Source organism: Lutjanus erythropterus, chromosome 17 (assembly GCF_056507025.1).
Source record: "Lutjanus erythropterus isolate fLutEry1 chromosome 17, fLutEry1.hap2, whole genome shotgun sequence".
NCBI classification, from domain to species: Eukaryota; Metazoa; Chordata; class Actinopteri; order Lutjaniformes; family Lutjanidae; genus Lutjanus; species Lutjanus erythropterus.
The window spans coordinates 22,903,277-22,926,511 of NC_139333.1; the positions used below are offsets into that span (position 1 = coordinate 22,903,277).

At 37.9% G+C, this 23,235-nt stretch overlaps 2 protein-coding genes and 6 non-coding genes across 10 annotated transcripts; all 8 read right to left on the bottom strand.

The window, feature by feature from the left end:
• Positions 1 to 168: 168 nt before the first annotated feature.
• Positions 169 to 283, bottom strand: LOC146312226 (U5 spliceosomal RNA). The gene has a single exon (XR_014772259.1). It is a non-coding gene; the product is annotated as a U5 spliceosomal RNA (small nuclear RNA).
• Positions 284 to 1,074: 791 nt separating this feature from the next.
• LOC146312227 (U5 spliceosomal RNA) lies at positions 1,075 to 1,190 on the bottom strand. The gene has a single exon (XR_014772253.1). It is a non-coding gene; the product is annotated as a U5 spliceosomal RNA (small nuclear RNA).
• A 607-nt stretch (positions 1,191 to 1,797) lies between these two features.
• Positions 1,798 to 1,912, bottom strand: LOC146312228 (U5 spliceosomal RNA). Its single transcript, XR_014772251.1, has one exon. It is a non-coding gene; the product is annotated as a U5 spliceosomal RNA (small nuclear RNA).
• Positions 1,913 to 2,630: 718 nt separating this feature from the next.
• LOC146312229 (U5 spliceosomal RNA) lies at positions 2,631 to 2,746 on the bottom strand. The gene has a single exon (XR_014772249.1). It is a non-coding gene; the product is annotated as a U5 spliceosomal RNA (small nuclear RNA).
• Positions 2,747 to 3,676: 930 nt separating this feature from the next.
• LOC146312230 (U5 spliceosomal RNA) lies at positions 3,677 to 3,791 on the bottom strand. Its single transcript, XR_014772248.1, has one exon. It is a non-coding gene; the product is annotated as a U5 spliceosomal RNA (small nuclear RNA).
• A 753-nt stretch (positions 3,792 to 4,544) lies between these two features.
• LOC146312231 (U5 spliceosomal RNA) lies at positions 4,545 to 4,660 on the bottom strand. The gene has a single exon (XR_014772247.1). It is a non-coding gene; the product is annotated as a U5 spliceosomal RNA (small nuclear RNA).
• A 2,837-nt stretch (positions 4,661 to 7,497) lies between these two features.
• Positions 7,498 to 13,994, bottom strand: LOC146312232 (alpha-N-acetylgalactosaminide alpha-2,6-sialyltransferase 2-like). The gene is made up of 9 exons (XM_084741260.1): positions 13,821 to 13,994; positions 13,346 to 13,661; positions 12,869 to 13,031; positions 11,583 to 11,745; positions 9,442 to 9,580; positions 9,229 to 9,332; positions 8,335 to 8,418; positions 8,039 to 8,138; positions 7,498 to 7,745 (listed from the first exon to the last, which is right to left on the bottom strand). Exons 1-9 carry the CDS (start codon positions 13,919 to 13,921, stop codon positions 7,536 to 7,538), a joined length of 1,380 nt encoding a protein of 459 aa, XP_084597386.1. The 5' UTR covers positions 13,922 to 13,994; the 3' UTR covers positions 7,498 to 7,535.
• A 137-nt stretch (positions 13,995 to 14,131) lies between these two features.
• On the bottom strand, positions 14,132 to 22,501 carry mxra7 (matrix-remodelling associated 7). 3 transcript variants are annotated; one of them, XM_084741258.1, is made up of 5 exons: positions 21,946 to 22,501; positions 19,603 to 19,813; positions 19,381 to 19,489; positions 17,686 to 17,743; positions 14,132 to 15,742 (listed from the first exon to the last, which is right to left on the bottom strand). In XM_084741258.1, the coding sequence occupies exons 1-4, from the start codon at positions 22,216 to 22,218 to the stop codon at positions 17,710 to 17,712; spliced, it is 627 nt and encodes a 208-aa protein (XP_084597384.1). In that variant the 5' UTR covers positions 22,219 to 22,501; the 3' UTR covers positions 14,132 to 15,742; positions 17,686 to 17,709. The 3 variants fall into 3 exon arrangements, with proteins under 3 accessions (XP_084597384.1, XP_084597385.1, XP_084597382.1); XM_084741259.1 differs by lacking the exon at positions 17,686 to 17,743 and having other exon boundaries at positions 19,603 to 19,636; positions 19,733 to 19,813; positions 21,946 to 22,467; XM_084741256.1 differs by lacking the exon at positions 17,686 to 17,743 and having other exon boundaries at positions 21,946 to 22,481.
• Between the last annotated feature and the right edge of the window lie 734 nt (positions 22,502 to 23,235).

The window sequence follows — 23,235 nt, forward strand, 5'->3', positions numbered from 1 at the left end:
AGTATGGGAAAAAAAAGATGTAATTAAAATACAAGTAAGAATAGAAATAACCTATACAAGGTCGCAGTCACCAAAATTCTTCCTGAACACTGTTTCAAATCTGAAATATAATCTTGTAATACAGTAATTGCAATAACACAGCTATGTTTACTTTGCACATAAGCAGGAAGCCCTGCTAAAAGCAGGGCATCAAAAAATTGAGTTAAACTCTTGCTGTTCCACTCCACGGAAATCTTTAGTAAAAGGCGAAAGATTTATACGATATGAAGTGAAACAAGAGTGATTTAACTTTCTGTAAAAACACAGACCGACCACATTGGTGACAACACTACTTTAAGTGACGGTTCACTGTTGAATTTCAGAGTCAGATTCATTCTTTACTGTAAATCTACTTAAACAACAACCCAGACCACATTATGTGCTAATTAAATAAAGATACATAAACAAATTAACCACTGTGGACTTTTAATGTTTAAAATATATATATACAACATTATTTATGCATTCATGCTCTGGAGCAAGGCATGATGGGATTGTGGTTTTGCTTCTGGTTTATCTTGAATAACATGTTTACATCACTGCCTCAGTGATTTTGCTGAATTTTAGAATAAACTAAAAAGACCAAGACTGTGACACCAAATATATTATTCACAGTTATGTTAGTCTTCCCACTTAAATAACCTTAAATTAAAATCTAGTTAAGACCCGCCCCCTCACACACACACACACACACACACACACACACACACACACACACAAAGACCCTGGGTATCTACTGAGGGACTGAGTGTGTTACTGACTATAAACTAAGGATAACTAACTAACTAACTAACTAACTAACTAACAATAAGCAGACATTTGATATGATACTGAGTAGTAAATGTCGACAGGCATAATATGTAGGAAGAAAGATAATTTAAGGGACTGCATTAAATTATTTCACTGTTTGTAAAATTAAGCTTTAAAGAAAGTAACATGATAAAAAACACATGTACATGACATTTAAATTTTATTCTGTATATTGATATAGCAGACCAAACCATCCATCCTGCTGCTCACTTTTACATATTAAAGAGCCCTGCATAAAGACAGAGCATCAAAAAATTGAGCTTAACTCTTAGTAATTCTCTCCACGGAAATCTTTAGTAAAAGGCGAAAGATTTATACAAACTGAAGACAAATCAGAGTAATCTGTTACCTAATAGACTAAGAGGCTAGTCACTAATACAGAGACAGGCACTTCACCAATGGTGTGTTGTTGATACCACAGCCTGTCTTATAAACAGTCTATACACTCTATGTTGTTGTATTATATACATTCCATGGTATCGACCACCAAACAAACTCATCAAAGCAGTACTGAAGAATGTAAACTTTGTACTGGTAGACTGTGACACTCTAAAGTTTATCCTGTTTTCAAGTTGTGAAGCAATGCATGCTGGGAGTGGAGGACCTCATTTTCATTTCTCTCTGACTTGTAGTGGAATCGAAGTATAAAGTATTAGATTAATTTTTGAAAATATCTGTTACTTTCTTTATTAATTTGTACTAATTCCTGTCCTTGTGCTACTGCAACACCTGAATTTCACTTCATGAAATCAACAAAAGATGTTACTGTATCTAAAAATCATATCCCACTATTTTAAAGAAAAATCAAACCTACATGTTTAAGCACTTTAAGAAAAACAAACAAACAAAAAATCCAGCATAACAGTCTATTATTAAAGTGTTGCCAGAACACTTAATTACACCTTAAATATTAGAAACTATTTTGTTTTATTTTCCACATAAGCAGGAAGCCCCACTAAACGCAGGACATCAAAAAATTGAGTTAAACTCTTGCTGTTCCACTCCACGGAAATCTTTAGTAAAAGGCGAAAGATTTATACGATATGAAGTGAAACAAGAGTGATTTAACTTTCTGTAAAAACACAGACCGACCACATTGGTGACAACACTACTTTAAGTGACGGTTCACTGTTGAATTTCAGAGTCAGATTCATTCTTTACTGTAAATCTACTTAAACAACAACCCAGACCACATAATGTGCTAATTAAATAAAGATACATAAACAAATTAACCACTGTGGACTTTTAATGTTTAAAATATATATATACAACATTATTTATGCATTCATGCTCTGGAGCAAGGCATGATGGGATTGTGGTTTTGCTTCTGGTTTATCTTGAATAACATCTTTACATCGCTGCCTCAGTGATTTTGCTGAATTTTAGAATAAACTAAAAATAACAAGACTGTGATAACAATTATATTATTCACAGTCATGTCAGTCTTCCCACTTTTAAATAACCTTATATTAAAATTTAGTTAAGACCCGCCCCCTCTCACACACACACAAAGACCCTGGGTATCAATTGATAAGGAGGTATCAAGAGGTAACTGTGCTACTGACTGTAAACTTATGACATTTAAATTCATCTAAACCTTTCTTAAATTTATGTTAACTGGCATGTTAATTTATGTTTGTGTTGTAAAGAATAAGCAAACATTTAATATGACACAATAAACCTTCCAGAACAGTTTTTGTCCCTACTTTTAGACACCCAGTGATCTTTGTGACATGACTAACGCAATAATTCACATAACTTTACTTCTCACATTCGAAGAAAGCCCCACTAAATGCAGAGCTTGAAAAAAATTGAGTTAAACTCTTGTTGTTCCACTCCACGGAAATCTTTAGTAAAAGGCGAAAGATTTATACGATATGAAGTGAAACAAGAGTGATTTGACTTGGTACAGGAAGACAGACTGACCACTTCAGTGACAACACTACTTTAAGTGACGGTTCACTGATGACTTTCAGATTCAGATTTATTCTTTATGGTAAATTTAGTTTACTTACTATTTAACAACCACAGAGAGAAGATAAATAAACAAACAAATAAACAAATAAATCACTTTGGACTTTTAATGTTTTCAAAAATATTTTTACATTGCATTATACATTATATTGCATTTAGCATTCATGCTATGGTGCAAGGCATGATGGGATTGTGTTTTTGCTTCTGGTTTATCCTGAATAACATCTTTACATGGCTGCTTGAGTGATTTTCCTGAAATTTAGAATAAATTAAAAAGCCCATCAATGCAGTGATATAAACATTATTGCATAAATAATAATAATACAATAATACAAAGTATATTAATTGTGCCATTCTTTATGTACAGCTGGGTAGCTTCTGAATGTCCCTCTAGAGAAAAATAAAACCTTAACAGATAATAAGACATCACAACTTTTCAAGATTGTTTTATTATCTGGAACTGGAAAATTAACAAGTAACTAGAGGTACTGAATTAATTTAGTAGAGCAAAAAGTGATTTATTTCTCTTTTACTTGTAGTGAAGTATAAAATAAGTTTTTTTAAATTATCTCTTTGATACTTTCTCCATTCATTTGTATTTATTTGTGTCCATGTGCTGCTGCAACACCTGAATTTTACCTCATAAAATCAACACAGGCTAATCTTATTTGATTTAAAATCATTTTCAACTGATTATAGAAATCAAATGTAACTACCTATTTAAGCAGTACCATTCAACACAACAGACACAAAACCATAGTATCACCACACATTTAACTTAAATCCTTGTTGCAGTATCTGTATCATGATCAACAATACTTTTTCTTTGAATTAACTTTTCACAGATAGAGGAAGCCCCACTAAATGCAGGGCATCAAAAAATTGAGTTAAACTCTTGTTGTTCCACTCCACGGAAATCTTTAGTAAAAGGCGAAAGATTTATACGATCTGAAGTGAAACAAGAGTGATCTGACTTGATGCAGAAACACGGATCGACCACATTGGCGTCAATATCACTTTAAGTGACGGTTCACTGTCAAATGTACTTTTACAACAATCCACGCAACATGACATCCAAATATATAAACAAAAGTAAATCACTGTGGACCTTTCATGTCAAAAACAAAAACAAATATAGACGTTTATTCAGCTTTAGTTAGCATGTACGCTTCGGCGCAGGGCATGACGGGATCGCGTAGTCACTTCCGGTTTGTCTATTACTAAATCTTTACATCGTTGACTCGGTTATTGTGGTAAACTGTGAACTAAAAATGTCAAACCTGCAATCAGAAACACGACTGCACCGCTAAATATGTTATTACCACCGGTCTGAGCGTCCCCACTTTTAAATAAATAAATCTCATACTAAAGTTTTGGACAGACCCGCCCGCTCACTCACTCTCTCTCTCTCTCTCTCTCTCTCTCACACACACACACACACACACACACACACACACACACACACACACACACACACACACACACACCTCGGGTATCTATTGTTGGGGGATATGAGGCAAATATTGACAGGCAGAAGTGCGTTACGTTGTTTTACTGCATCGAAAAGTAAACAGTAGGAATTAAGGTGATATAAAAACAAAACAAAGAAAAAAAACACGTTTTTGATCAAAGATACTACTATGGCTACACATGGAACACATACTACGTAAATCAAACCTTAAGGTTTTATATGATATGCTTTTTTATTTTACAGTTTAAGAAGCCCCGCACTGAAGCAGGGCATCAAAAAATTGAGTAAAACTCTTAGTGATCCTCTCCACGGAAATCTTTAGTAAAAGGCGAAAGATTTATACGATCTGAAGAGAAATCAGAGTAATCTACTTTAAAGCTGCCTGAGAGGCTGGGGACTTTCGCGGGGACATTCATTTCACCACCGGTGTACAGTTTTGATCCCATAGACTGTCTATAAGGACCACTAAATAAAACAAATCAAACTCATCTTCTGTACATAAACAGCAGTTTTATTAATGTTAACGTTGCATTTGTTAACTGAAACACTTAGAACGCAACACTTATCCGGTTTATTTACACGTTGCTGCGCAAGGCATGCTGGGAGTGTAGGACCGCATTTTGTGGTTATAACTAGAAGGGAACCCTACACCCGCGAAAGATCTCGCGAGAGTGATCGTTTCAACCCAAAGAATCACCCTTTACTAGCGCCGACAACTCAAGTTTTGTTCCCAAACGTAAGCAGATTTTGAGCACGGCATTACAAATTGTTTGTTTTTGAAAGTCCACCATTCAGGAACAACGCGCATAAACCTCGCGAGAGTTGCGCAAATATAGGGTTACTTTCTAGACACGACCACTTTCATTTGATTTTAATTTTTTCAGTTACCGTTTTGTTTAAAGCTACTTCATTTCCTCTGTGTGCAAAGAAATGCCATACAGACTGCAACGTCATTGACGAAAATGCTTCGTGTTGTTGTTTTTCCTTTTTTTCTTAAAAAAAACAAAACAAAAAACTATAGTATGACGGCCGTTGACCGCTAAAAGCCTGCAAATTTCATGCAGAACAGCGACACCCTGTGGTAACAGAGCGCACGAAAAAGTTGAATTTCTTATTTGCCATCGCCCCCACAAAGCACCAGCAAAAGTGCTTCATCACCAAGTAAAATCATTAAGAGGAAGGAAGTCCTACCACAAACCAGCTCAAAACATGAGGCCCTTTTCTTAATTTTTTAGATTCATATAATTGTATAAAATATCAGACATTAATTAAAACAAAATTAAAAAGTTCACTAGGTCAGGTATAGTTTGGTTGAATGATTTGGATGCACTGGTTCAAACCTATGTTATGTATAATTTATTTATTTTTATAAGAACAACTGTATGAATACTATGTAACAAGTGGCGTTATGACAGAAAAGTCATATCACACATGCTACTAAAGTAACCCACTATGCAACTCTTAAAAAAAAGATTTGTAACAACATCCCACAGAAACAGTTTAAATGATATATATTAAACAGTTAAAATGGAGACTCACCTGTCAGGGATAATGTAGCTAGCAACTCTACAATGTTCTTTGCAGCAAAGTTGAAGTCAGTAAATTAATCCACTTATAAATCCACCTTTAAAACGCAGGTAAGCCGCCAGCGACATTGAATAATCCGTCTACTTGCATGAAAACAGCTGAAGCATCATATTCCTTTACTTTCCGCAGCTTCTTTCTTGCACTCAACGGTGAAGTCTCTTGAAATCCGCCATGACAGTTGCTGTCCTGACTCACCTCTGTCCGCTTCTTGACCTGTAGCCTACCTTAAAATTGTCAGAAACCACTGACAAATGCCAAACTACCCACTTAAAACGCAAATTTTCAATTAAAAGGTTTAAAATTACAGCTATGAACACTAATTCACACACTTTATATTGACTTTTGGGCCCCTTGTAGTTCTAGGTGGTGCGGACTCCATCTCAGCCGTCGGCGTTTGTCCACAGGTGTTACACTCTGTTTTGTAACCCTTCACATTCTGTGACTTGACCAGGCCGTATGACCCTTCCGGGCCACCGTAAATGTAATGTTATTATTTTTTTAATTATTTATTTATTTATTCTTTCAAATAATTTTTTCATCATATCACATACGAATTTCAGTAGATATCTGCAAAAATCACAATATTACCATAGCTTTGTCTGTAGTAATTTAGCTTAGCATAAAAACTGGAAACAGGGAACAGCTAGCATAGCTCTGTCCAGAGGTTACAAAATCTGCTTACTAGCGCTGATAAAGTTCACTAATTAATGTGACATACTTCGTTTATTTAATCAGTACAAACACGACGTGTTAAAGCAAGAATTCACCGTTTTACCGAAGTTATGTAGCTACCTGACTATTTCCTGGTCTGGACCTGTTGGGCAACCACTGTTCATCTGTCCGTAGACTAATACGCATCTGTCTGTCAGAAAGCTAATAATCACATTTCCCAAAATGTAAAACTATTCACTCATAACAAGAGGATACATACGTTCTCGCCTATGTTTGATTACTATATTATAATATTCAAGGACATAGGTTAATATATTAACAGTTGCAATTATACCACACTGGAATTAGCTAATATGTCTTGTCTTGATGAAATAAATAAGTAAATAATCACGCAAAATAAACAAAAGGTTGGCATAACCACTCCCCAAAAGAGAGATAATAAAGGTAAATCATTGCACAATAATTTTAATAAATTTTTTATACATTTATTAAAAAGAGATTATAATAAGTTAATTCATCACAAAGTTATTATAAAGTAGCTTGATAATCAGACTGAGATGCATTTCCCCCATTTTTTATTCATTCTTTATAAACTTTGCAAGTATTTTGCACAACAATATAATTTGATGAGGGATTTAAAGAAAAGCATAAACAGAAAGCAGAAATGATCAGAAGGGGTTACATACTTTTACATAGTGTGCATGTGCTGGTAGCTTGTGGTTTTAATTCCTGTGTCAATGAATCACAGATACAAAATATTTTGTAGTAATAGCCCTAATGAATCAGCAGGTGGTGCTATTTGTCTCATTAACTTTCAGGGAACTCTCTTTAAAATCTACATTTCTAAACGACTTTTCCTTAAAGGAAAACCTTCCTGTCTGATTTTCCAAGGACTCAACCTCAGTACATGGGCTGCATGATCTACCAAGTGAGCTACTGAGGCACCCTGAATATGTATTTTTTTAAAATATAAAATAAGCTATTAGTCTTGCTCAGGCTTTTCTGTCCCTGATTCTGAGTCTGTTCTTTGATAAAGCCTAATTATTTTGTTGTTGTGTAGTTTTTTCCATGCATCCTTCTCCAGGATATAGTCGTGGTTGAGGTAGAAAACAACATCAGTTTTATTATCCCTCTCAAAATAGTAGTTAGAGTATTTCTTGTAGTCTTCAGTCATGAATCCATACGCACTTACCTAAGAGTGACAAAAACAGAGAACAGGGTTGATTGAGAATAACTCATACCAAGAAAAGATTTGCTAAAGAAATGTTTCATATTTAGAGAAATACTCTTTAGTTTCTTAGAGTTATATGATAAATTCGGTTCCACTTTAATGTCTGTCCAAATAAAAAAGCTAAATCCAGCCGACGGTTAGCTTCAGCTTAGCATAAAGGCAGGAAACAGGGAACCGACCAGCCTGGCTCTGTTTAAAGGTAAGAAAATGGATACCTATAGGGGGAATGTGAAGTCTGAGTTAAATTAACTTACAATGTCACAGGTGTGCAGAGCCAGGAAGACAGTGAATGCACCGTTGGTTGGTCTGACACTCTGCCAGTGTGACGTGTTCAGATCTGGAGACTTTAAGAACCTGTGGGCATTGAACAATGTCAAATAAACGTACATACACATATATATAAAATCAGTCTTTTCCCTGACTATTAAATTAATACAGCTTTATTAAAGGTAATGTTTTTAAAGTTAAAATCAGCATTATTATCATTAAAAAACAAACAAACAAAAAAACATCCTAAAACGTTTGGGTAGGATTATGAAAGGAGGTCCACCTGTTCTGCACGTATCTGAGGAAATCCTGGTGCAGGACATAGAAGCGGGTCTCATTGTACTGCCCGCCATAGTACGTCCTTGGCCTGGAGGGTTAAAAAATAGAAGTCAGTGATGGTAAAGAAAGAATGATGAAAACTGGGCTTTGTTAGTTCTTGTCTGTACAATGCGTTTACCCTCTGCTGGAAAGAACGTCCCTGAAGTAACATTGTTTTCAGGCTGACTCAAGAGTTAATCTGCTGCTGTTTTTGTTGGCAGCTGGTAATATGTGGGTGGAAATTGGCATTGTCAGCGTCAGTACACCAAAAATGTCAGTAAATCATCCATTTTATTGAGCCTGAAGTGTGCCACTTGAGTTATTCTGGACACTGTCAGAGTTTGGAGAATAAACCTTTAACACCTTCACCGGGAGGTATGTTTTCGGTTTGGTTTGGTTTGGTTTGTCTGTCAACCAGAACGATTACAGTAAACCTACTCGCCCAATTTTCATGAAAGTTGGAGACAGGGTGTGGCCAAAGAAAAGCCTGTTAAAACTCTGGAGCAGATCTGAATCATGGGGCGGATACAGAAATTATTTTTAACTTCAATTGTAACACCGGTGTCTGTGACAAAATTAACTGAATTTTTCACGCAGGAACCTGTTGAAAATAAAATGAAACAACAAAAACCTTCAAACATCACCAATGCACCAGGTATTTAAGAAAGATAAGATAAACTGACAAATATATGTGTAAAGAAAAAAGTCAGTTGCTGTTGACTACAGTCCATATATTTTCTGGAGTAAGGTCCCATGGGGCGCGCCAGAAGTGATGTGACTTCAGCTCTCTGTATGTGTTGTTGTGTTTGTGTGTGCACGTTGTTTGTGTATTAGCCTCTACTACTGAGTTGAGACTCACTGTTTTTTGTGATATTTGCCCCGTGGGACCCGTTTTCCTTTGAGAAGACCCTCAAGCCAACGAAAATCTCTCAGCCCCTCAGGAATCATCACATATTTTATACCCTGCCAAAAGGAAGAGGATACAGATGAGTGTGTGTGTGTGTGTGTGTGTGTGTGTGTGTGTGTGGGATCTAAACCACTACATTGTTACACTCTTGTCTAGTTTGAGTACCTCATCGGTTGGGACAGATGTGTATCCGAACTTCTTGAACAGACGCGGCGACATAGTGATGGAGTGAGCCGTGTGGATGTACACCGACGTTCTGTTTCCTACATCTTCCTCAAAACCTTTGATGATTGCACCGTTCATCCTGCCGCACAAACACATCCAGATGTGTGAATAGCCCTCATAAATCCACATGTGGTTGAATTCTATATGATACATACAAATCATCTGAATCCAGTTTATTTCATGAACACACACACAAGATCTGACTGGTTGTCATTTTACTCACATGAAACAGATTATTGTTAATCCCAAGGCAAACAGGTAAGTTAAAAAAGACAGTTGGACAAAGACACATGTATAGACCAATATAGTGACATCAGGTTACACATCATTAGTTATATGTACAAGGAGGGACTGAGCATATATGCATACGTTTATCCGCGCTCAGTCACATTTTCCAGGGCTTGAGGGGAAACAAGAGGAACTAGAAGACCTCACTCAGTAGAGTGCAGATCCCCGTCTGGCAACAGATGGTGAAGCACCTTCTACAATGCCACCAAAACGGGCAGATGCAACCAGCAGAGATCTGCAAAGTTCCACCAACATTAACACGACCCCTGCATACGATGTCTCTGACTGAAAAAAGATTTCAGATTGAAGCTGTTGTGGCCCCTGGCGGCTGGTTACAAAGGTGAGAATCTAATAATAGGTATCAAGTGTATTTTTTTTTTGCAAAAGTCACCACTATACTGAATAATTTGAGAGACATGCTGCCTTCACTTAGAGACTATTATTTGCAGAGGAGTACAGAGGACCGATAGAGAGCTGAACATCATGACGTCAAAGTGAAGTTTGATGTTTCTGATGAAAAATGTCATCACTTCATCGTTTTATCCTGTTAGATATTTGTATAAATTTCTCACAATTGCCAAAACTGTGTTTAATGAGGTTCCCTTAACCTTTGACTTTTGGCCACCAAAATCTAATCAGTTCATCCTCGAGTCCAAGTGGACATTTGTGTATGCATGGAGCCATTAAAAACATAGGTTCTTCAAGGTTTTTCAAAAAAAAGAAATTGTAGTAAAATTGTTACCCAGTAAAATGCAAGATTGGTTCCGGACAGGATGCAGGTCTGCTGATCACTCACTCACACATGCACACACAGAAGCAATTGCCTAAATGGCCGGCTTACACCTGGCGGAGATAATGACCCATGATTGAAATATAATGCATGAGGGGCGCTGCACAAAATATTTCTGAGGGCTATTGGCTCACACATCAGGGCGCACTTTGAGAATCCCTGCCCTAAATGTTACACATTGGACCTTTAAAGTCAAAGTAAAAACAAAAAAAAGTCTAAAAAAGATTAAATATTTTTCATATATATATATATATATATATATATGTATTTTTTATTTATTTTTTTTAATATATAAATATGAGGGCAGCTGGGAAGAGAGCAGCTGTGCACAAACCAGTAGCAGTGGCCTTAAAAGCAGCAATTTAACTGTTTTTACAAACTATAACAACATATAAAAAGAAGAAGGTGCTCTCTTGTAGACCGACTCTGGACAATTTCAACAGGAACCTCAACTTTATTTACATCCACACACCTTGACATGCTTGACTCAGTCAGTCAGTTGTTATCGGAAGGATATAACACAACCGTATCAAATGATTGCGTATCAGTGGGTCAGCCCAGCTCACTCAAATAACAATGGATCGCAGTGTTGAGCAAACTGACTAATAAAGCAAATATAAAAATAGGATACACAGTTGCTCTCCTGTCAAATATCAAACACCTGATAAAAACAGTTACAGCAGAAGAAGAAGAGGCTTTGTGACTGAATGTTGACAGTAGAGATACCTTCATACAGTCAGTAGGTGGAATTCATGCATCAGTTGTGTCCTCATGAGAACTCTACATGACCAAACAGGCCTGTTGCCTAAATCTAGGAAATCACAACCACCACCGCAGACAGATGTGAAGCAAAGACATTATTATAACTGGCAGTGATGTTTAATGTTTAATCTTTAAAATCGCTTCCATTAATTACCTGCCAAATTGTCTGAAAGCCTCATACCCAGCCAGGTTGGGCCTGGCAAACAAAATCGACAGGTTTGTTCTCTCCTTTTTTTCTTACCTGAAAACGTAATCGTGAGCATCGATTTCTCTCCCCATCTTGGAGCCATTGAGGATCCCTGCAGTGCCCACCACAGCACAGCGCACACACCTATCACCGCCTGGCTTTGGAAGGAGCAGTGGCTCTTTTGGCTTTGGGATCAATTTCAGCGAAGGCATCACATCTGCAAAACAAACAAACAAACAACCTCAAAACATCCAAAGTGTACATGCAGGATACAAAACAGTGTATAAAAAGAACATTTTCTGTTAGAAAAACAAAATAAATTTGGCTTGCTGGGTTGCTGCTCACAAGTGTTTGCAAGTGTTTTGTACTTAAAGGACCAGTGTGTAGAATTTAGTGTTGTGTTGAGCTTGCAGATTGCAAACACCTTGCCTCACGCTCCCCTTCCAATCATATAGGAGGAACTTGCACAAAATGCAGAAGGTCCTATTTTGAGCCAATGTGAGGTTTGTCTGTTCAAGGCTACAAAAACCCTGATTCTCACTTTAAGTTGATTATACACTAATAAAAAACATTTATGAATATTATATTACATTTCTGCAATATTCTGACAATAGATCTGTATCTGTTTGTTACAGGCTGTGATGCTACAGTGACTTCCAGATAAGTCGGTTAGTTCCTTCTGGTTGGATGGTGCTATGGATATTTCCGTAACTTTTTCTTTACCAGCATAGATCTAGCTCAAATTTTACTGTTGCAACACATGGAAGCCCATTTCCACCAGTAAATAATAATAATAATAAAAAAATCACCACGATAAGTCAAAATTATGAGATAAAAAGTCATAGTTATGAAATAAAAAGTAGTAATATAAGATAAAGTAGAAAAAATAAATTGAAGTAAAAGACAAGAGTAGAAATCGTGACATTTAAAGCCATAATTATCAAATAAAAAGTTTAAATTATCAGATAAAAAGTCAATAATGAGAATGATGATCAATAATGAGAAAATAATGGATTTTCATAATTTAGATATTACCTCATAATTGTGACTGTTTATCTCATAACTGACTTTTTAACAATGGAAATGGGTTTCCATAGAAACCAAATTTGCAGCAGATGCCTAAAATCCACATCCTTGAACGTGTCACAGCTTTGGTTATGGTGTCACATGATAGGATGAACAGTTTGGAAACATCCAGACGAGGAAACAAAGAAGTAGGATAAAAATTATAAGTATTTAAGATAAATACATGTTACAGGGCAACCTCACATATTCATTATGAAATACAGTAATTTGACACACTTGGTATCTTTCTGGCACAGACACAGACCGACACCTACCATCATACTCCAATCCCATAAAACCAAAAGGGTTGGTAAAATGTGAAAGCCGATTCCACTCGCTCATGTTGATGTCGTCTCTGTGCAGAAACAGACGTATGTTGGGAAGGAAAGCCTTCCTGAAGCTCTCATCCTCAGAGTTTTGCAGAGACTGGGCACATGTCTGAGAATGTAGGATTAAAATATTGAATTATAAAATAATTTTAACACAGAAAATGTGATTTCCACCACTGATTTAATGAAGACCCCTTTTTTCAGCTGAAGAAACAGCAGGTGATAGAGACGCTAAACAGGCAGAGAAATCAGTCAGTTGTCACTCAAATGAAATTTAGTTGTTAAGTTAAAGCAAGCAGAAAATCCATGCAGGTCCCCCCAACAACAACACAGCTGATTATGTGGCAGTGCAGACACCAGGTATGTTCACCCACTCCCACAAAACTGACATGTTTGAGTCTTTTCTTGTCATAACTTGCTTACAGTGTTTCTGGGTGGGGCATCCTGGTTATAAACATCATCAAAATCCCACTGAGGAAGCTTGTCAAAGGATTTTCCAGACAGGACGGGCATCGGAGTCTCAGCCACAGTGGTGTGTGCGGAGGCATTTGTTTTTTGATCCGTTTTCAGGGTTTCCACTGAGTTTGTTTCGGAGAAATCAGCGATTTCTGCTTTTTGTGTTGTGGTGACCACTGTGGGAGGTAGAGTCGAGTTTCCCTTTTTATCCCCGAACTTAAAACGACTAATAAATGAGCTGACTTTATTTCTGTGTCTGTTTTCTCTTGAGAAAGATGTCCAGCTGGGATTGAAATATAACAAAAATTAGCAAGATACACTAAAAATGAACAGAATTAGCAACTGAATTTCACACAAAATATTAAAGATTTACAGCATCTTAGTGTTAAGTTCACTACTTTAACCTTAATTTTCTTCCTGACAAAATAAAAATAAAACTTACCGGATGCTTGTTGATAAATGTCCCCATGATAACATTAAAAATATGAGAGCAACTGAAATCACAAGCAGCAAAAAAACAATCCTGTGTGTTTGGAGTGCCATCACACACACACACAAACCATGTGTGTTTGCAGTTTGCTTTCCCTCCTGTAGTTTGTGTCCACGTGAAAAAAAAAGAAAAGAAAAGAAAAGCCACCAGAGGTACTTGACACCTTTTCACTGACATGGACTGGGCAGGGCGACTTCATTTGCCAATACAGAAGTACACGATAAAACGGGAAACACACACATACTCACACACCTGCATAATGATACAGTACATAATGTGGTTTATTACACAACCGAGGGGAAGCTTTGCAGATGAAACTTTACAGGATTTGTACCTGTTACAGATTTAAGGAAGATAACATTGAATTTTTTTTAAAAAAGTTGCATAATAAATTAACACATTTTCTTCTTTTATTATATTATAAAACTAATGTTAACACTTTATTGTAAGGGAACTTGAACTACCATGAATTCATGTATGACTTAATGTTTAATGAGAGCAGATCTCTGCCAGGCAACCAGAAAAGAATATCTGAATATCACTAACATTTTGATCAGTAACTGGAATTTAATTACTTTACATTTTGTTTTCTCTGTGGCTGTAATGGATAACTAACACATTTATTTTGTAATGTACTTTCATGTACATGTAATCAGTTACTTTCCAACACCGCTTATGTCTAATTTTGTCAGAATTAGTGCATGAAGTCTTGAGTTATGGTCAAAAACATGTTTTGTTGAGTCACAGTGACCTTTGATCGCCAAAATCCAACCAGGTCATTCAAGAGTCCAAGAAGACGTTTGTACCGAATCTGATGAAATTTCCTCTCAGCATTCCTGAGATATTGTGTCCACAAGGGAGGGATGGAAGTGAGGTGACCTTTGACCACCACTGACCATCAGTTCATCTCTTTGTCCAAGAGGACATCTGTACCTAATTCGAAGAAACTCCTTCAAGGCATTCTTGAGAGATCACATTCACAAGAACAGGACGGACATGACATCACAAAGACTTTTACCTCTGACCACCAAAAACTGATCAGTTCATCCTTGAGCCCAAGAGGACGTTTATTTGAAGGGCCATAAACATGAGGAAGTCGTGAAGAAGTTATGTTTAGTTAACCATGATTACAACACTTGAAATTTAACAGAAATGTGAACTGTTGTGACTGGTCAGTTTTTTTTTATCTGTCCCTTTAATGGCAGGCTTAATAAATAAGAACATCATTAATAACTCAGAGATCGTGATGATTGAAATACCTTAATTCATTAAACTCACTGTTCTTGCATTAAGTCATGCATGAGATACTGTTAAATCTGGAATATTCCTGACAGCTTAAGAATTAGTATATGAATGAATTTGTACATTTTTAATGCATGAACTCTTGATAATTCATGTTCCCTTGCCATACAGTGTTACCAAACTAATTTATCCCTTTAAGACCATTTGTTTTTGCACACGGGGAGCTCTATCCTGCTCTGGGCTGGGAGAAGTCCAGCTTCTTTGGTTTTCAGTCTTCATTTGGACATGTGGACGGACGGGACAGCAACAAAACGACACAACGATACAACAAATACAACAAACAAAAGTACGTCATCGCAAAAAGAGTGAGAGCGGTTGTTGAGTGGACTGTACAGCTGTGTTGAATACTGCAGAGTTTATTCGGTGCACTGGAGAAGTCCTTCGGTAGCGCTCACAGGTTAAAGAGCGCGATCAGAGGCTGAATGGCAACGCAGAGGAGAGGAGTCAGAGAGGAGCCTCAGATGGAGTAGAGTTTGAGCTGCTCCTCCATGTCTCCCTCCGACACCTCCCCAAACGTCTCTTTGTTGTCTTTCAGCAGCTGGAAGATGGCGGCCAGCTGCTCACGTTGCACCCTGGGAAGACAAAATGTCACAGAAATGTTAGGAAGAATATTGTATAGTTTATCACTTGCAAAATCTTTTATTTACAAACTGCACCGGTAGAGTACATATGTGTAAAAAAAGCTGTGGAAGAGCCACCAATCAGAGTTAAATGTTTCTACCATCATTAACCAGCATCAGAATACTAGTTAGTTTAACTAATTATTAATATTTCATTTAACCGGTTGCACCTAAGATGTTATGCAGCCATTCGCCACTAGAAGGCAGGCGCTAATACCACGTGAGGGACGATGATGACATCTAAATCAGTGTATCGGGTTGTATGTAGGCTGTGTCAAAATGAAATGTAATATAACCGCTGGACCTGAGCAACGTGCAACCACAATTAGCAGAGACACTTGGACGTTAACCTGCAAGGAGAGCAGTTAGTCACACTCGGCAAACCAAAATGACTTTGTTTACCACCCAGATTTGACACCAGGTTTTGAGTGGTGTCAGTCTTCTCATGTAACTCCCTGTCAGAAAGCAGATAAACGCATTTGTCAAAAACGTCAAACTATTCCTTTAAATGTGGACAGAGGTACTTTACATTCAGGGCCAAAAAGTCATTAATAATGTGAGTACAGTTGATTAAGAGTCTGTAGTTATTTGATCCGACGCACCTGTCAGTAAGACTCTTCATAACACTGACATTTGAATTCTAAATCAGCCTTCACCTGCTGAACATCTTTTTCTTTTTTGCATCTCTATTCACTCTGATGAACTCCAGTGGTGGCTGGGTAGGATTTCTGACTCGTGCGATCCAAACATTTCCAGAGAGTGTTGATCTTTAGCCTTTCAAAAACAACATTTTCATTGCCGTGAAAAGAAAAAAAAATTGCTCTCCTGCAGAGGGAGGCTCACTCCTGTATTAACAAGGCGGTCAAGCAGCAATCCAACAACAGAAATTTGATTAGCAGGAGATTAAATTGATTAAATAAAACAAAGACTAACTCATTTAATGATGAATCACTGTGTTCAAATTGAGGATTCAGTTCTGGGACTTTTACATTTTTGTATGGCTTGAAAAAAGTTTATTAAGTTTCTTTCAAGCCTCAAATGTAAAAAAAAAAAAAATGAATACGGCTCTACTTCCTGGTGTGCATGAACTTGTTTGTGTTTAGAAGTGTAAGAGCAGCATAGAAAAGCTTTTGTCTTTTGCATAAATCACTATCTTCAGTACCAGACTACTACTAAACAGACAAGGGAGACACAAAAGGGAGTGACAAGACAAACAGTGAACTCAGAGACGTGACAGGTAAAAGTTAATCATTCACACCTGTGCAGAAAAACACACAGCGCCACACCCAGCAGAAAATACTGATAAATACATGACCAGCATTAATATGACCCCATTTAGTGTTTAATAACTAAAAGTTTTATGATTATTGGTCCAAAACTAGAGTCCAAGTCCTTTAATGTGTACACGCACTTGGCATGTGAAGCTGATTCTCATTCACAGTTACATTAAATACAAGGAACACTGTTATTTTAACATAAATATACAAGCTGTGTATCCTCCTGATATCATGTTTCAAGATATATTTATGTTATCAAAGCATAAATCTTGATTTTTTTTAATTCCCATCTGACAGGTCCCAGTGTTCCACCGACTCCTCCTTGTGGCAGAACAGAGGAGAGTCCTCAGAGGATTAACTAACACCCTTCAATCAGTGGTGATGACAATCAACACCTGCTGTGACACCTGATAATCACACCTCTAATGTGGAATAATGGGAGGGGGGGTGGGTATGTGGGATCACAGTTACATCAGTCGCTTCATGGCTGCTTGAGGTTAAAGAGCTGATGAGGCCAAAAATCACTGCTGTGGTCAAAAATGCATTAGAGTATTTTTCAAGCAATGGCCAGAAAGTGACTCCCCTGAGATAAACGGGTGAGAATAACTCATACTTTACCACATATCTGCTCCTTTTTCAGGCTTACAGACAGTTAAAGTCTGTGTAGGAGAGTAACCTGCAAAGATAAGACCAGGGCATGCAGATACATTATAGAAAACAAAGTCTGTTTCATTTCCCCCAGCAGGCAACCAACAACTCCGAGTGGTTTCTTTAAGTCTCGTGTCATTCATCCCTCAGCTAATACCTGGCAGACACTCAATCTCGCCTTACTCAGTCTAGCCTGAAGAGGACGGGTGATACAGCAGCTAAACGTGGAGGAAAGCTCTGAGCGAAACGCCAGCAACACACAAACACGTGAAGACAGCGTCGGGGAGATTAGAGGGAGGAAGAAGAGGACAGAGGGCAGAGCAGCTTCGAGGAAACAAGGGAACTTCCTCTAAACATTGATAGAATCAATAAAAACATCAGATTTACAGTAAAACTTTGGCAAAGAATTCACTATATTGTATGGTACTAGTTTTGATAAGGCAGCCTTTATAAAGGTGTAATTAATGTCTTTATTAATAGTCAACACATCAGATCTGTTATAAGCCATTAATAAGAACAAAGTTTGCGTTGCCAGGTTGTACAAAATCCTCCTTCAGGCTGACACTCTGAGGCTGTGTACACCTGCTAACGTGCGTCTTGGGTGATCCAATCACAAGTGGACAGGTCTGAGTATGTCAGTTCACGCCGGGCATTAGAATGTGTCTCAGGTGACCAGTTGTGATCAACTCCAACTTGCCTGCTCTATGTATGGGATAATGCACAGTGAGCGGGTAATTATTGTGAAATAAACCCCCGACAGGGTGATGCAGGATCCCGACATGAAGCAGGGGGGTCTTGAATCAAATTCAAAGTAATGACCTGCTGTGCAATATCCTGCTTATTACATGATTAACTACCAAAATACACAAAGTATTCATATAAAGTCATGTTATTGCTCCTCCAGAGTCTATGATCAGAGCTGTGTCCATAGCAACGTCCTGCTCTTCATAGCAACAGCCTGCTATAAAAAAAAATAACAGACCTTATAATGTTGCAACCGACCAATCAGAGTTGAATATTTAACAAAGCCATGTAATTAAAGCAAATAAACATGTAGCTACATCATATCTGTAGACCAAATGCATTGTTGTAATAAATAACTTAATATATAGCAATTGCAGAATTTTAAGAAGGCCCAAATAATTAAGATTTCTTCATAGACAGGTTTCACAAAGTTTATGAAGTTGCTCCTCTCTCAACAACTCACAAAATTGGGCTTTTTTTTTTTTTTTTTTTTTTTTAAGAAAGTCTGGGGCTTTTTCCAAGTGTGACAAATCACCTGAGATTGATTGATGGAAAGAGGAAAAGTGTGCTGAGGTCTGATGAGTCCACATTTCAAATTGTTTTTGGAAATCATGGACGTTGTGTCCTCCGGGCTAAAGAGGACAAGGACCATCCAGATTGTTACTAGCACTAATTTAGAATTAGATAGATAGTTAGCTAGTTTTTTGCTAACATTAGCTAACTTCAGATGATTATGTCTCTTTTACAGTTTCCCTAGCAATATCTTTTAACAGCAAAAAGAGGCGGGACTTAGGAATGGTCAGTTGACTGTTGAAGCATTAGGGGGTCTTACCAATGAATTGTTCTTATTAATGGCTTTTAAACTCTGTATAATGGCTACCTTATGAGAAAGGGACACCCATATTTGTAGTTTTCACCGACCTCTGCTCCTCCTCCAGCTCCTCTTTGGACATCATCATTTCCAAGTGGTGCGATCGCGCCTTTCCAGGGATGTACTTCAAGGAATTGTTATCGTTCGATTCCACTTTATCTGAAGAAACAGAATAAACATCCATCAGGGATTTACACCAAAACTTTATTTTGACCAAAAAAAGTTTCAAATATTCAACTCACAACTCTTTCAAAGTGGGTAAAAGTGCTCACCGTTGCTCCCTGGGCTCTCTGTGGCTCCTTCAGTCTGGGGGTAAGAGAAAGCACATTTTAGGAGCTCCTTATCAGAGAGCCCAATGAATGACCTGCGGACCGTCCCTGACGAAGCCTCGGAGAAGTCTACCTCTAAGCTCGTGGACGTGGAGGAGGAGTGCTCAACTGGTGTTGGCAGTTCTTCGGTGTGAGGGTGAGGTTGTGCCTCCTCCTGTCAGAGAATTAAGGGGTCAGATAAGGGGCATCAAATCATCATTTTTTCACAGGTTTTCCCCACAAACTCGAGCAGTGAATGTGTGTGTGTTTTTTTTACATCGCAAATATCTGTGTATGACCTCACAGGCAGGCCCGGATTAGAAACTGCTGCGCAGAAATAAAAGCTCCACACAAATCAATTTACCTCCTCGTGTTGCCTGTGATTCTCACCTCTCCTGGATGCTGATCTGGCCTACACTTGGCGCAGGTGTGTTGTGGAAAAGCCATAGTTATCTTTTCGGTCTTTGATCCCATGGGTGCTGATTGGACCTCTCTCCACATTTGTTTTACACAACTTTAAGAGTCTCTACAGGCTGATAAAAACAGGCCATGGGGAGGTCACGACAGCTACCTGAGTGGCGTGTGGAGGCGGCTCCTCCATCCTGGTTTCTATTAGTCTTGGCCAATGTGACCTTTTCAAAATAAGAGAAAAGTCATGCTGTTTCTGTTTGTTTATTGACCCTTCCTAAGCCCCACCCCTTTTGCTCTGTGGTCAGTTGAACAAGCTGTCCACCACTGTCAAATTTCTCCTTTCCCATTTCTCATATATGCTCTGTGCTAGGCTTGACTGTGTTGAAAAGAAAACCACAGTTTGAAGATGGTAAATACATGTGTATAGCTAATTGACTAGCTAATGATTGCTGTAAAGTAGCTAGCTAGTTAGCTAGTGTTTTTTCTAACAGTAGCTATCAGATGTAACTAGCTAGCTAACAACTGATATAGATTAGCTAGCTAGTTAACTAGCATTTTGCTAATGTTAGCTACCTTAAGGTGTAACTATATGTCACTTTTGCAATGTCTTTTAACCATCTTCAACACTTGGTTTTCTTTTCAGGATAGATGAGCTGAGCAGATAGCATATATCTAAACACAGAAAACAGGACAGAGGTTCCAAAAGGGGGCGGGACTTAAAAAGGGTCACAACAGAAGACAGTTGTTGAAATCCTCCTACTTTTGGCCTCTCTGCCCGTCACTTTTTTGCTCGCCAACACAGTTGAGTGAGTTCCCGTCTACTAGAAATTTCCACAGAGGTGGAAAGCAACTACATTTAAGCTGCTTAAGTACTGTGCTTCAGTACAATTTTAAGGTAGGGGAGACTGGGTATGGTCGTAAAACTTTTCATTTTAGCATCTGTAACTTTCTTCGCAGTTCTCAAACTTTAATACAAAGTACTCACATCTGTTTACTTCAAATAGCACCAATTCAAAACCCTGCAAGCATATCACCAGTTGATATCAAATACATGTTACAACTTGTAACACATGGTGGGGTAAGTTGTAACAATTAGACAGCAAAAACAGAGGTCAGTCTATGCCTCTACTCCAAATTTCACAGGGAAACACTGTACTTTTTTCTTGACAGCAACAGTTACTGGTTACTTTGCAAAGTAAGATTTGGCTGCAGGATTTATTCCCACGATGGAGAAGTTTACGGTGTTACAGCAGCAAAGTGGATAGCAAAAAAATATACAAGCATCAGTATAAAATATTTATATAAACAAGGGAAATATAAAAATAGGAACAGTATATACAATATAAGGAGACTCAGCAGTTGAATTTACACCATTGCACAGAGGTAATTTGCATGTTGCACACTGAAATTAAAAGTTCCCTTGTATAAAATACTGCACAGTATGAAGTGACTTTACATCTGAAAATAAGTACTAATATTGCACCAGTTGTGTGACCAGTGAGACCAGTTGTTAGTTTGCACTTTTTTCTGGACTTAATTCATTACATTTATAGTTGCAATAGTTTGTTTGCACATTGAGGTTTTCCATCATATGAGATATGAAAATATATCATTAAAACAATTTTTTTAAAATAGACTGCTTGATTGCACTGCAGTTAATTTAAATTATAATGTATGACCTTTAGTTTTTAGAGTATTTTACTCTTGTTGCATTGCAGATTTTAGTTCAGTAAAGGATTTAAGTGCTTCTTCCACCTCTCACTGGACGTGTACAGTGTACCTGAGTGGGAGGGAGAGTCAGTATAACAGATTGAGAGAGAAATACGTAATGAAACTCACTAAACAAACATGCATCACCTCCTCTGGTGTGTAAACTGTGTGTGACTGCAGACTTACTGAAAGCACAGATTTCACTACATCCCAGTGGTCGTGAGAACTGGCGCTAATGTCACACCAGTCGTCCTCCGCCTTCTTCTTCTTCTTCTTCTTGTCGGGTACATGTCCGTTCTGCCTCGGCCCTGCCTGCTCTAATCCCGATCCCGAGCCGTCTCCTCTGTGTCCGAAGATCGCAAAGTCGGCCGAGGACGAGGAGCCGTTCAGGAGCGACGTCGCGACCACAATGGCGAGAAGCGTGAAGATGGCAGCTGATAAAATAAAAGTTAGATCCATGTTTGACGCCAGGACTCCTCCGTCTCCGCTGTCTGCTCACCTGCGGTCGCTCACGGTTGTTTGTCCATGCTTTTGGTCGCGATAATCCTCGCCAAACATCAGCGTTAACGAGCGGCGTTTACGGGATATGGTTCAAGCTCCTCTCCCAGCAGGACGTCACATCCTCCGGGTCCGCCCCCACCGGCTGCCCCCGGTCTAATATCCCCGGTCAGACTGCCGGACAGCTCAGGTGTGGCTGGCACGGCACGCTGCAACGTGCTTGGATCTACTCTTTCTTGTTCCCCCCGTTAATCCCGTTAATGGTTTGTGACAGAACCCGTGTACCGTGAAGTCAAGCTGGGTTTATAGAGAAGGTGTTCTTCTCACCTGAGGACTCACCTGACGGTCAGTCTGCAGCAGGAGGGCGTTAAACAGCCAAGAACAATAAAAATAAATCATGCGTCTTAGAATTAAAGCGATACCACTTTAAAATGATTAAGAAACTAAATTTAGTTTTAATATTGACAATTCGAAACAGTACAAAGACAAGATATTTAAAGGGAAAGTTCACCCCAAAATTAAAACTGAGTCACTTTTGATATGTCTATCATACCATTTTGTCTATTTTTGTTGTTGTCTTGTTTTATTGTATTTTATTGGGATAATTAATTAAAAAATGCTCAAAAAATGTAACTGAAATACATAAAATTAAGTTTATTTATCCAAAAAAAGTAAACATAATGTTAATATTCTTTATATAAACTGAATCTAAACAAATCAAGTAAACTTTATTTACTAGGTTACGTAAGGAGGCTGTGTTGCACTCAAATACCTTTTATGTATAAGTTTGCATTAATTATTATTTAATTTATTGACACTGACTCAACATGGTAGAAAAACATTCTATCAAATGCAGCTCTTTACATTAAACTTATGCAATAAAACTGCAGGGAAAATTTACAATTAATTAAGTAATTAAAATACATAAACTGATGGTTTTTGGGCTAATTATGTTTTGGAGCATACAAGTTTGAAGGA

What these genes read in the sequence shown, in the direction of transcription:
- mxra7 (XM_084741256.1), bottom strand. Translation starts at nt 22,218, where the DNA reads ATGGATCTAACTTTTATTTTATCAGCTGCCATCTTCACGCTTCTCGCC. An exon ending in TAGTGAAATCTGTGCTTTCA is followed by an intron (nt 19,814 to 21,945) that starts GTAAGTCTGCAG and finishes ATTCTCTGACAG; the next exon opens with GAGGAGGCACAACCTCACCC. An exon ending in GAGCTGGAGGAGGAGCAGAG is followed by an intron (nt 15,743 to 19,380) that starts GTCGGTGAAAAC and finishes TTGTCTTCCCAG; the next exon opens with GGTGCAACGTGAGCAGCTGG.
- LOC146312232 (XM_084741260.1), bottom strand. Translation starts at nt 13,921, where the DNA reads ATGGCACTCCAAACACACAGGATTGTTTTTTTGCTGCTTGTGATTTCA. An exon ending in CTCAGATACGTGCAGAACAG is followed by an intron (nt 8,139 to 8,334) that starts GTGGACCTCCTT and finishes CAATGCCCACAG; the next exon opens with GTTCTTAAAGTCTCCAGATC. An exon ending in CTCTGCACACCTGTGACATT is followed by an intron (nt 7,746 to 8,038) that starts GTAAGTTAATTT and finishes TGTCACTCTTAG; the next exon opens with GTAAGTGCGTATGGATTCAT.